Here is a 12,683-nt window from a genome sequence, read left to right as displayed (position 1 = left end):
GAGCATGGGCAGAGAAGGCAGTGGAGAAGGTACCTTCGGGGATGTGTCTCCCCAACATTCCCTGTACCATCACATGCTCTCCTGGCACTGCACGGCCCCACACGAGGCCCGAAATGGGGCTTTGGTAAGAGGAAGGAGGAGCAGAAAGGGGGTTCAGAAACAATACTGGGGAGAAAGTTGGAGAGAAGGAACAAAAATAGCAGACCTCTCTCAGCACTTCCGATATGCCTGCACTGCAGTGCTAAATACTTGGCAAGTATTAACTCATTTGATGCGCGCGGCAGCCCCATGAGGAGGTGCTATTATTCTGAGATGCGGTTACAGAGCAGGGGACAGGTAGGTTCAGAAGCTGGCCCAGGACCACACAGACACGGGTGGGGCTGGCGTTTACACTGACACAGCATCACTCCCGAATCCCTTTTCTCAAACACTCTGTCATCTTGCTGCTCCCAGTGTCTTCCCAGCTCGGGCAAATGGTCTATTCATATTATCTGAGATGGGAAAGGAAGATAGCAGCCCAGCCCAGCCTCACCCTAGAGATCCTGATGCAGCTGGTGTAGGAGAGTGCCTAGACAACCACATTTTTTCAAAGGCCCCCAGGGAATCCCAGTGTGCAACCAGGGTTGAGAACCACCGGTCTAGACCAATCCATGTCCAACTAGCATCAACTTGTTTGTCAGGCCAGCAGTAAATACTTGCTCCCTCAGAGATATGATGAGACTGTGCCTATGGGTATCGAAGGGATCCCTGCATGGACAAATCGTGGGTGGGCAGATGTGGTGGAAGGGAGCTCTGAAAGAATGAACTCGCAAAAGGAGGAGACACTGGATATAATGGGGGGCCCTATTTCAGAGCTGTTTGGTTTATTTGTTTTTAGAGGGGGAAGGGGCAGAGGAAGAGGGAGAGAGAGAATCTCAAGCAGGCCCAGGGCTCAATCTCACGACCCTGAGATCACCTGAGCCGAAACCAAGAGTCAGGCGCCCAAACGACTGAGCCACCCAGGCGCCCCTCAGAGCTCTGCTTTAGGCCTGAACTGCTTCAAAAGATTCCAATCAAATGGTTGAAAGGTCCTGTCCTCAATGAGTGACTAGCCAAGTGAGGGAAGCTGATACGTGCCACACAAGAGGGCTTGACAGCATGAGCAGAAGGACTCAGCAATGGCAGCAAGTGAGCGGAGGCAGGCTGAGTCCCCTGGGATCAGGAACCCTTTACGAATGGGGCTTAGCAGGAAGAGCTTTGGGGAAGACAATTTTGAACCCGATCGGGGAAGCCGGTAACAGTGTGGCTAGAGAAAAGAGAACTGCATCTCAAATGTGAAGAATGAGATGTATGTGAATGCTCGGACAAGGGCAGGACACTTAGACGTTGTAGAGGGAGGAGGTAAGAGATGAGTCTTCCAGGGCAGAGACTCTTGGCTGGAGAGGGATAAGCACCATGAGCAGGGCGATGAGGGAGTGGGTAGGATGCTGGGAAGAGCCCAGCTGCTGGAAGGGTCTACGGGCTCTGCCGGGAAGCCTGGGTTTGCTGCCATCAGCATCAGGGGCACTCTGGTCCTAGCGAGCACTGAACTGGATGGAGGCAAAGCAAAGAACTGAGAGCCCAGATGGCCTGGTGCAGACGCCAGCGAATCACCCAATGATTCGGAGACAGGCATGTCCCTCTGAGATGGACCTAGAGGAAGGGCTTCCCAGTGGATTTCTAAATTGCCCGGCTGGCTGCGGGGGAAGAGATGGTGAGAGACAGAAGAGGGCTCAAAGCAGGATGGACAGAATGATCATTAGTCACTGGGATTGTCCAATGTCCCAGGCCAGCCTCGAAGACGCACAAGGGCGTGTATAAATGTGGGGACAGAGAATAGGACTTGAATCTCTGAGTGCCTTGTTTTTCTTCATGTGTTTAACCACACTTGAAATTTCCTCTTTCTTCTTCTGACGGTCAAATGCTGATCCAGTCTCCAAAACTCAACTTGAATCCCACTGCTCAGGAAGTTTTTTGGTCTACCCAGGCCTAGGTGTATCCCTTATTAACTCAGAGCGGTGCTCCAATAGAACTTCCTGTGATACTGAAAGTGCTATCCGTTGGTGGTGGCCATTAGCCACATATGGCCATTGAGCACTTGGCCTAGGGCAACTGAGCGACTGAATTTTAAATTAATTTAAATAGCCATATGTGCTTCATGGCTACCATCATAGACAGCACAGTCCTAGAGCATCTGTTGTCTGAACCAGCTTCCGTACTATTTCCCAGATATTTTATTAGGAACTTGACACAGATTATCTTATCAACTGTTCACAGACTCTCACGAGGAGGTATTATCCCCATTTTTAAAGAGGAAGAAATAAGAGAATCAGAAAAGCTTCCCTAGAGAGGTAGAGCTGGATTTGAATCTGGGACTGACCGGTTTCAGAGCTTAGGCTCTTGTAATGAGAGTACATTTCTTCATTGGACCTACTGATACTCCACGCAGCCTCCTACTGTCTACTCTCCACTACCCTTCTTGCCCTCCACTAGTGTTCATGCCCCTCTTCTCTGTTCTTTCATTTGGGGATGAGTTCCCAGGGGTGGGCCAGCCGGCAGAGACACCATGACCACTGAGCCTGAGGGAGGTGGAGAGTAAGTGTGAGTTACAGCGGTTGGAATGACTGGGCGTGGCGGACTGCTGCAGAGGAGTCCAAGACAGTTGGAAGGTAGAGTGCAGAGCTGAATGGAAGTCCAGAAGATTTGAGGCCGGATGTTTGGGGGCACTCTTCCAAATTTCAATTCTCTTCTTCATCCCAGGAAGCCTCAGTCCTGCCCCCAAAGTACTTCTTGAAACATGAAAGCAGAGGACAATTAACTGTTTCAAGCTAGGACTCCTGGGTATCTATAAATTGGAGTGATTACTGGTCCACTTGTTCATTCACATTCTGTAAAAATATGTATCAAGCACCTTAAGGATTTGGATTCTGTAGCTTGGCGATAGGGCCTGAGAATCTGCATTTTAACAAAAGCCAGGCAACACTATAGTCCACTCTTTTTTTTTTTTTTTTTACAGTCCACTGTCTTGATTGCAAATCCCACTTCTTTATTTGCAGGTGGCTACCGCTACACTTGGGTTCCCCAGTTCACAGCTAGAAGTAGTCTCTTCCTCCTCTGATCTTCCTTTTCACAGAGATTCTCAAGCCTGGCTGCATGTTAGACTCACCTGGGAAGTTTTCGAAAAATACTGTGGGCTCACTGACCAGGACCACTGGGGATGGCGCTGGGCATCTCCTAGGGGAGTTAACTCTGATGATGTGTAGCCAGGGTTGAGGACCCTCTCACCTTATGTCTAATGTCTCTGTAGCACTCAACTACACCCTGCCTCATGTTACTTGTCTCTCCTTCTGGCTGGGCCAAGTCACCTCGGGGCCTCCACAGGCTTCAGTATAGTACCTTTCACAAATACACCCTGTAAAACATTTTCAACTGAATGCAACATGTTGCCATATTTTAGCTCTGCTTTATGCACCCCGTAATGTTGCCCCAGAAGTTGGAATCTTTTGCCCAAAGATGATAAATAGTTTTCTTTGCTCTGTCCTTTCAGAACCATCCTCTTTTTTGCTAGATCTTGGGTGGCCTCTTCCTTTAGCATAGCTCTCTGAGGAGTACCTCGTGTCAGAGTGAGAGCCAGGAGGGAGAGGAGCACCTTGGGTTAGATGGGAGAGTTCAGGGTGGCGGGTTGGACAAGCTGGAGTTAGCTGGAGAGCCACAAGTGCCCCACTGATCAGGCTTCAAGTTGCTGGTACCAGCCCCTGCCCGGTCCTGGTCCCTCTGCTGTGGACAGCACAGGGGCCGAGGGAAATCTTCCAGGATGGAACTTCTTTCCTCTAAAGATTCTTGGTGCCATGGTGGGCAAGTGGGAGCAGGCCTGGTCTCAAGCAGAACTGAGACAGATGAGGATTTCTCGGGTGCCCCATCTTCTCCCTTTCTTCCTCCTTCCATTGCTGAGGGCCACTGGACCCTGCCACTTTCCCAGAGGCCACTGTTCCCATGCCCCCCCCACCCCCGCCTGAAGCCTTCTAAGAGAGGTAAACTAATTCACACTAAGTTGAATATTTCTAATCAAGGTAAGTGTGTTACTCAGTCCAAGGGTTTTTGTTTGTTTTTAAATCAAAGAGGAGTGTTTCAAATGATGGAATTTTAGCTGTCATTATGGATTAAGTATTTCTGAGGAGAGTGGGGGTGCTTTTTGAATTCCTGAAATTACAGAGTCGACCCACTCTGAAATCAGAAGGGTGTTGTTGGAAGAGCACCTGCTCTTGGAGGGGTCACTATCTCTATTTTAGAGGAGAGGGGATTTTGCCCTTGGGGAACCACCTTCAAGACACCCTTTGGAATGCACTGACAGAAGGTCTCACACGCCCCCTCTGCCCCTGCCAGATGTGGATGAATGTGTGGAGGGGACTGACAACTGCCACATCGATGCGATCTGCCAGAACACCCCACGGTCCTACAAGTGCATCTGCAAGTCTGGCTACACAGGGGATGGTAAACACTGCAAAGGTGAGGCTGGGAGGGCGCCCGAGAGGGGGAATCAGTGCCACTGCCCTCAGCCACACTGCACATGACAGTAAGGCCTGCAATCCCTGTGGGCTCGGGGAGGGGGTTGGGAGGGGTGGCTATTTTTTCCCCCGGGACGGCACCATAGAGCCTAGATGAGGCTCTGGTGCGAATAGTTCACAGCCTCCCAGCTTGGCTGGGTGGGGGGTCAGAATCATGGGACTAAGGCCTGAGGTGCCCTGACATTGGAACCTCCATCTTTAGGCCCTTCTACCATTCCCACATAGGATGAGAACAGACAGTTTACCCCAGGGGAAATTCATACCGTAAACAAACACATTCTTCCCCTCTCATAATTAAAGCAGTGCAAATTAAAGCATGCTTAGATGTTATTTTCAATGTATGACCTTCAGTGTTGGTAAGACTTAAGTGGACAAGGTACACTCATTAAGTTTTGGTGACATTATAGACTGAAAAGTGATTTTGACGTACCTAGCAGGACTTTTAAAAGGTATTGATACCCTTTGACCCAGAAATTTTATTCTTAGGGACTTATTCAAGGGAAATTCAAAGAAACAGAATAATATCCAGGAGAAGATGTTCTTTATGCATTATTTATGATAGTAAAATAAATGGAAGGAATCTGACAATAAAGGATGAATAAGTTATGATATAGCAACACAATGGAATATTCTGCAACTATGTACAGCGGTAATTAGAAAGACTGGGTGGAGACGTATGAAAATGTTTATGACTTAAGCTTATTTTTATTTTATGTTTTAGATTTATTTATTTATTTGACAGAGAGAGATAGTGAGAGCAGGAACACAAGCAGGGGGAGTGGGAGAGGGAGAAGCAGGCTTCCTGTGGAGCAGGGAGCCCGATGTGGGGTTCGATCCCAGGACCCTGGGATCATGACCTGAGCTGAAGGCAGACGCTTAACGACTGAGCTACCCAGGTGCCTCATATTTTATCTATCTATCTATCTATCTATCTATCTATCTATCTATCTATTTACTTACTTACTTACTTTTAGAGAGGGGCGGGGGAGGGTCAGAGTGAGAGGGAGAGAGAGAATCCTAAGCAGGCTGCATGCTCAGCGTGGAGCCTGATGCGAGGCTCGATTTCACAACCTGAGATCATGACCTGAGCCAAAATCAAGAGTCTGACACTTAACCAGCTGAGCCACCCAGGAGCCCCTATGACTTAAGTTTAGATGAAAATAGCAAAATGCGGGGCGCCTGGGTGGCTCAGTCATTAAGCGTCTGCCTTCGGCTCAGGTCATGATCCCAGGGTCCTGGGATCGAGCCCCGCATCGGGCTCCCTGCTCCGCAGGAAGCCTGCTTCTCCCTCTCCCGCTCCCCCTGCTTGTGTTCCCTCTCTTGCTGCCTCCCTCTCTGTCAAATAAATAAATAAAATCTTTAAAAAAAATAGTAAAATGCAAAATGGTTTGTAGGCTATGAAAGTAACTATGTAAACATACATACACAGAGAAGATACATATATATACACATATATACATATTTAAACCACCACAGGGCCGAGCCCAGGGGTAGACAGTGGGGGGCATGCTGGTGGGCCAGCTGCCTCAGATCCTCTTTGCCCGCAGATGTGGATGAGTGTGAACGAGAAGATAATGCAGGTTGTGTGCACGACTGTGTCAACATCCCTGGCAATTACCGATGCACCTGCTATGATGGATTCCACCTGGCACATGACGGACACAACTGTCTGGGTAAGCAAAGGAGGGAGAGGAGGTGTGGGCAGAGGGGCTGTCTTGTGGGGAAGGAGGCGTTTCCAGCATTTCCCACTTCCCGGGCAAGGAGAGGAAGGTGATCGAAAAGCTGCATTCTCACAAAATAGAGAATAAGGTCAGCCTCCCCTTTGAGACTGGGCGCTGAGGATGAAATAACCCTGCTGCTGGATGAAAAACATCAGAGGAGATGCTGCTAGAAAGTGCTCCCAGGGCAAGGGCCAGAAGATGACAATAGTAGGTGTAGCCTTAGGGAGCAGAGCATGGTGGGAAGGTAATTTGGCTCTACACTTCAATAAATGGGAGGAATGTTTGATGATGATGGTGGTGGTGATGGTGGTGGTGCTCCCCTGGGTCCTGGGGAGCCTCTGACCCTTAAAGATTGGTTTTCTTCCAGCTTGTCCTGCAATCTCCAGGCTCTCCCTCTCCTCACTTCTCAGGCCTCAATCTGACCTGATCTTTGACCCAGGAGCTGGGTCAGAGATAGGAGAATCTCTAGGCAACTCCACTCAACTTTGGTCTCTTATCATTTTGGAAAATTACTGGGACCGTGTCAGATTCTTCCCCAAGTAGAAACACTGAAGCCCATAGCAGAAAAGGATTTGAAATGTGAAGCCAGGGGTCCTTTTCCAAATTCTTCCTCTTGCGTTGGTGGTATAGTGGTGAGCATAGCTGCCTTCCAAATTCTTCCTCTCTGGTGTCAAAATAAAAGCAGGAGACTGGAAGACTAGAAGAGCAGGAAATGAAAAGAAGAGGAATGATGCCCAGAAGAGCAGCTAGGCTGCTTCTCCACCTGACCAAACCGATGAATTATCTGAGGCTCCCTTAGTCTAGGAGAGCCTCCTTCCTGCAGGGCTGCCTCTAGACCCAGTCACATCCCATCTTTGGACCAGGCTTATAGGTTTCTATTCCCAACCCAGGCCTCTACAGCCTGAGCCGTGCTGGGCCCTTCCCCCCAGCCCTGGCCACCTCTTCTCCCAGGGAAGGACCTCACTTCTCTTCTGCCCAGTCACCTGTGAGGGCCTCTTTGAGGACTCCTTCAGAAAGAGAAGCTATGACACTTTGACCAGGACAGTGAGTTTCCTGCAGGATGGAAAACATCAGCTTCTGAGTTCTTTGGCTGCCTTTGACCTTTCTAAGCCCCTGATTCTCACCAAGTCTTGTTTCCCTGCATTTTGGGGAGAACCAACCAGAGGGCAAGGGAATGAATAGGTACGGGAAGAGGCAGGGGGAGCAAAGGTCTACCTAACCCTACCCTTAGGGTTGGGGTTCAAAGTCTCAACTCTACCTTTGGCTTTTAGGGCAACCCTAAGTCCTCCATGCCCTGGGCCTCAGTTTCCCCACTGAGAATTGGAGGAAGGAACTTGGCTAAAGAGTAGCAAAGTCACAGGGTTGCACTAGAAGGGAGCAAATAGAAGGATGGACTGTAGGATGGGGCAACAAAGGACAGACGAGGATGGGAAGAAGTCGGGTGCAGTGAGAGAAGGGGAGGGGACAGGTATAAGGAAAAGGAAAGTGTATCTCCTTGGCTTTACAACAGGTACCTCTCTCAGGCAGGAGCCTGCTGGATCCATGCCTCTCTGCCCTTGGCCAGAAGGGGGAAAGGACAGGGTCTCGGGGCTCAGCAGAGAGGATGGGAAGAGAGCGGCAGATGAGGGCTTCAGGAGCTCAAATCCCAGCCGCTCTGTTTGGAGACTCCCGGATGCCTGCTGGGCCAAGGAAAACCGAGAAGGGCTAGGGACTTGGGAGGGCAGTAGGTAGCACAGAGACAGAATCCAGGCATTGAAGTGGGAGCCCCAGAATGAGCTTGGCTCTGGGACCTGGGGGTGGCGATTTGGGGTGGTAATTAGGGTGTGGCCTGGCAGCTCTCCTCCTACCCCTCCCCACCAAGCTACCAGACTGTTTTGTTAAACCAAAATAGGAGAAAGGCTAAGGACTATGGCAGCAAGCCCAGGCATGGGGGGAGGGTAGGAAGGATGGGGCCGTGGCCTGTCCACAGAAATGGTCCCTGCCCTGCAAGGAGTTGAGGCTTGCTGCCTTTACCCACGTCGCCCCTCAGACCTAGCGCCATGGCCACAGCTCTCCCTGCACTTGGAGCCAGCTCCAAGTTGTTGCATTCCCTGGCTGTAACCACTGCCCCAGCTCCTCTCCCTGACCAATCCCCATCCGTATCGTCATCTCTCTTCCCTCTTGCCCTGGCTCCCTTCCTGATTTCTTCTGCTCTCACACCCAATTCCAACAAGTGAGGGAAAGGGAGGCAAGTCTTCGCTTGGAGAGAGGCAGGTGCCACTGTGCCCTTTCCACTGGCTTAGCTCCCCAGCTCTGCCCTCTTAGGGTGGCCTCTTCCAGAGCAGTGGAACATTAGCTGATGAGTGAGCGAGAACTTTCTGGCCTGAGGCTGGGTGCTGCATTGGGGTGGGGAGGGCGTGCTGAAGTCTCAGGGCATACTCTGGACCCCGGCCTGCACCCCATGGCCTCACCAACCACCCATCCTACACAGATGTGGACGAGTGTGCCGAGGGCAATGGTGGCTGTCAGCAGAGCTGTGTCAACATGATGGGCAGCTATGAGTGCCACTGCCGGGAGGGCTTCTTCCTCAGCGACAACCAGCACACCTGCATCCAGCGGCCAGAAGGTCAGCCCACGACCCGGGAGGGCCCAGCCCTGCACTCCCAGGCTGCTCTCCACCTGTGGAGTTTTCCCTCAAAACCCCCTGGGTCTCACCCTCTGTTCTCAACTCCACCAGCTCCTTCCTCTCTTGTCCCTCAACCCAGTCACATGCTTAAGGGCTCCATGGACAGACACTGTGTTGGAGCAAAATCTGGGGGAATTCATTTGGGGTTGGGATCAGTGTGGGATTGAGGTTACTATGGGGCAGCCTCAGTGGATTCTCTCAGTCTCCTAGGCCCCACTGCCCCCCCTAGTTCCTCTTCCTCTAGGCATCCAGGCATACGGAGCACTCACCTCCCTCCTCTTCCCTTTTAGAAGGAATGAATTGCATGAACAAGAACCACGGTTGTGCTCACATTTGCCGGGAGACTCCCAAAGGGGGTATTGCCTGTGAATGCCGCCCTGGCTTCGAGCTCACCAAGAACCAACGGGACTGTAAACGTGAGAGAACTGGGGATGGCAGTGAGGGAGAAGCGCACCGACGCTGGGCAGCAAGACGTGGGAGGAAAAGGGAGCATGGGAGAGGCAACCAGAGCAGAGGGCCGGTCTCCGTGCTGTGGAGGACGCTGGGGCCCAGGGAGCAGCAAGCTGACAGGCCTCCCACCCTCTCTGCACAGTGACGTGCAACTACGGTAATGGCGGCTGCCAGCACACGTGCGATGACACAGAGCAGGGTCCCCGGTGCGGCTGCCATGTCAAGTTCGTGCTCCATACCGACGGGAAGACATGCATCGGTGGGTGAGGCCCGTGAACGCGAGTCCGCCTGGGATGGGGAGGGGGTGGAGGTCAGGGCCTTGGAGAACCAGGGGCGGGGGGGAGCACCTGGGGCCCTGGTGCTGGGCGCAGAATGGCCGGTGAGTGTACTGACGAGCCAGACGACAAGGCCAGGGCTAGTGAGGGACAACCCTGAGAGCTTGCAGGCCTCACCCTCTTCTCCTCCCGGGCTGCTCATTCTCCTGCCCCGCCCCCGGAGGGCCCCTCGCCGTCCTCTTTATGCAGGATAAAGTGTTGCCAAAGTGGGAATAATTAGCAGAGGTGCTTGTTGACCAAGGCTGTGCTTGAGAGGGGGAGGAGAGCTGGGGCCACGTGGCTGACGGAGCCTGCCCCGAGGTCCCGGGGGACTCGTGCGGTAAGATGGGAGCTGTCACAGCCCACCGTCCCTGCTCTGGAACTGGGGGGGGGGGGGGGGACACAGCGCCCCTTCCTGGAACAACCAGCCCTGAACTGACAAATGGGGTTTCCTGGCTCCAGGTTTCTTCTTCCTCTCCGTCCTGTGTACCCCTGCCCGCTCCCCTGCCCTGCACCCGCACCCCCTCCCCTCTCCTCCACACCTCTGCCTGCAGCCCTCCACTGCCCCACCAGCTCCAGCCTTCCATCCCTCTCGCCCCGGTTGGGTCCTTCTTAACACCTGGATCCCTTTTCCTGGATTCCTAGGTCTTACCTCACATACCGTCAGGTACCATAATTCCTCACCCCTTCTGTCTTTAGGACTTTTGTGAAGGCCAATTACTATGTGCTCACGGAGTGCTGAGAAAGACGATGGGACAAGGCGTGCCCCTGGAGAAGTGGGAAATGAAAGGGAAGGGTTTGGGCAGGGAGGAAGGCTGTGTCTGGAGGGAACCAGGCAGGGGCGAGCTTGTTCTGTGTATTTACGGACGCCGGTCATCTCATGTGCTACACCATGCGGAGGACGAGGAAGCATGAACACAGTCGCTCTGTGTATTCATCAGAGACATGACATTCGGCTTAAGAACCAGACTCTCCCCATCTCTCTCCAGAGACCCCGCCCGTCTCTGCAGACAGCATTGCCCTAACCCCCAGACACAGGAACAGGGGAGCAAATGGTGCTCTTAAAGGTGTCCTCTGAGTACCTGTTCCAGAGACTCGCACACACGGCTCTAAACTTCTTTAATTAAACTCTCTCCCGCTACACGTTTCCCTCTGAAACTAACCCTTTAAAGACCCTGGGACATTTTTAGGTCTTCATGTCGCCTTCTCCTGGCTGGTTTGTTCCAGCTCCTTTCATCTTTTTCCTCGTAAGTCGAATTCTTCTGCTTCCTAAACCTCCCACCATCCCCTGGACACACTCACACAACCCCAGAGTCCCCCAAGAGAAACTGCATGCGGTCCTTAAAGAAAAGCTGCACGTATCAGGACAGAGCTCAGACCCATGAATGTGGGGCCAGGTCCCTCTCTGGTGCCTTCTGTTCACATAGTCCTGGGCATGGCTGCTTTTGAAAATACCCCTAGTAAGCTTGAGCTCTTCTCTAATGCGAGACCCATTCTGTCTTCTGGACCATGGCCAAGCGAGGCAGAAGAGAGCAAATGAGGCAGCTCTAGGGTTCACAGTTATATTCGTCCCGAGTTCCTCTCCCTCTTCTCCATTAGAACTTAGTTTGCCTTGCCCTAATCACATTTTTCTCCCCAGCCCTGGTAGGAGGAAACGTCATTGTTCGGGGCCGCCAGGACATTCAAATTTAGTGGGGAGACAGAGAGGGCAGTATAGTTTAGCCAAAAGGGTGGGCACCCTTTGGGGCTTGGCAGCGTGTAAGATTTGAGATTGCATCCCAGCTCTGCCTTTGGCATGCTGTGTGGTACCGGGCCCATGACGGCCCCTCCCTGGGACTCTGTTTTCCATCAGTCATCTGGTGGGAGCCTGGCTTCTTTGAGGACACCGGGCAGGACAAGGCTGGGGAGCTAAGTGTAGGAGTCTCAGGGCTCATCACTTGGGGCTAGTGGTTTGGGGCTACAGGGGTGGAGGAGGGAAGGGGGGGAACTGGGGCCCAGTGGGCCACAGTGGCTGCTGCCCAGCATCTAAACAGCTTTTTTACAATGTCAAACAGGGGAAAGGCGGCTAGAGCAGCACATCCCCCCTCAGGCCGTTTCTAATGGTAAATATGTCTGCTCTCTCCGCTTGCTCTCACTGGCTTGCTAGGGGAAGGGCTAACCCGCTGGGGCTCCCACTAACCGCATGCCCACTGGGCCCAGCCTGACTGGACTCCAGCCTACCAGCAGGGCTCCCCTGCAGCTTGGGTATTGGGCCCACTGGGTGACAGGACACCCGAGTCCCCAAGAGCTGGCCCAGGAGCCTTCGTGTTGGTTTTGTCTCTTTCCTTCCCGTCCCCCCCCCCTCCCTCCCCCCCCCCCCCCCCCCCCCCTCTAACACCTCACCCTTTCCCCACCATCTGCCCCCTCCCTCTCTCTGCCTTCTACACAGCAAAAGACCCCGCAGCTCCAGCTCACCCGTTGTGCCTGTTAGGTGGCTGAGACAGGGGTGGGGTAGAGTCCGAGGCCATCCCCTCCATGGGGCCGTGTCCTTGGGTTCTTGCCCACACCAGCTCACAGCGGCGTCACTCACCATCCTGCCCCACCGGAACGGGCACCAGCGTGACATCTGAATGCAGACCGACCTGAGTTTGAATCCTGCCTCTGCCTCTTTCTACCTGTACAACCCCCAGCAAGCTACTTTCTTCTCTGATCCTCTGTTTACTCTTCTGTAGACAGGGAGACAGAGTTCTCCCTTAGGGTTGCTGGGAACACTGAGACGGTGTGTGCGGAGCATCTAAGTGCCCGGCACAGAACAAGCGCAGATTAAACTGTGGCTTAATACCGCAACCCGAAGAACAAAGGGTTGAGGCTCTGCCATCCTGCCGCCCCAACCCTGGCCTGGTGAAACGCTGCCCTGCACGGGAGGGCAGCTAAGCCCGGCATCCTGGTCTGAACTGGATGGACGTCGTAC

The 12,683-nt window shown here is 52.8% G+C and overlaps 1 protein-coding gene across 4 annotated transcripts in view; it reads left to right on the top strand.

Annotated features, from left to right (window-relative positions):
* Positions 1–12,683, top strand: part of SCUBE3 (signal peptide, CUB domain and EGF like domain containing 3) — a 33,042-nt gene that overhangs the window by 8,479 nt on the left and 11,880 nt on the right. For 3 of the 4 annotated variants that reach the window (XM_073884794.1, XM_073884795.1, XM_073884792.1), the window contains exons 2-7: positions 4,402–4,524; positions 6,131–6,256; positions 8,775–8,909; positions 9,260–9,385; positions 9,562–9,678; positions 11,788–11,835. In XM_073884794.1, coding sequence (XP_073740895.1) covers positions 4,402–4,524; positions 6,131–6,256; positions 8,775–8,909; positions 9,260–9,385; positions 9,562–9,678; positions 11,788–11,835 — 675 coding nt within the window. The remainder of the gene's footprint in view (positions 1–4,401; positions 4,525–6,130; positions 6,257–8,774; positions 8,910–9,259; positions 9,386–9,561; positions 9,679–11,787; positions 11,836–12,683) is intronic. The other variant, XM_025862502.2, reaches the window with a different exon arrangement.

The sequence above is a fragment of the Callorhinus ursinus genome, unplaced genomic scaffold, assembly GCF_003265705.2.
Source record: "Callorhinus ursinus isolate GAN/ISIS: 27379988/994484 unplaced genomic scaffold, GSC_fseal_2.0 scaffold59, whole genome shotgun sequence".
NCBI classification, from domain to species: Eukaryota; Metazoa; Chordata; class Mammalia; order Carnivora; family Otariidae; genus Callorhinus; species Callorhinus ursinus.
Note: the sequence above shows the minus strand (reverse complement) of the source record. Positions and strands in the feature narration are given on the sequence as shown.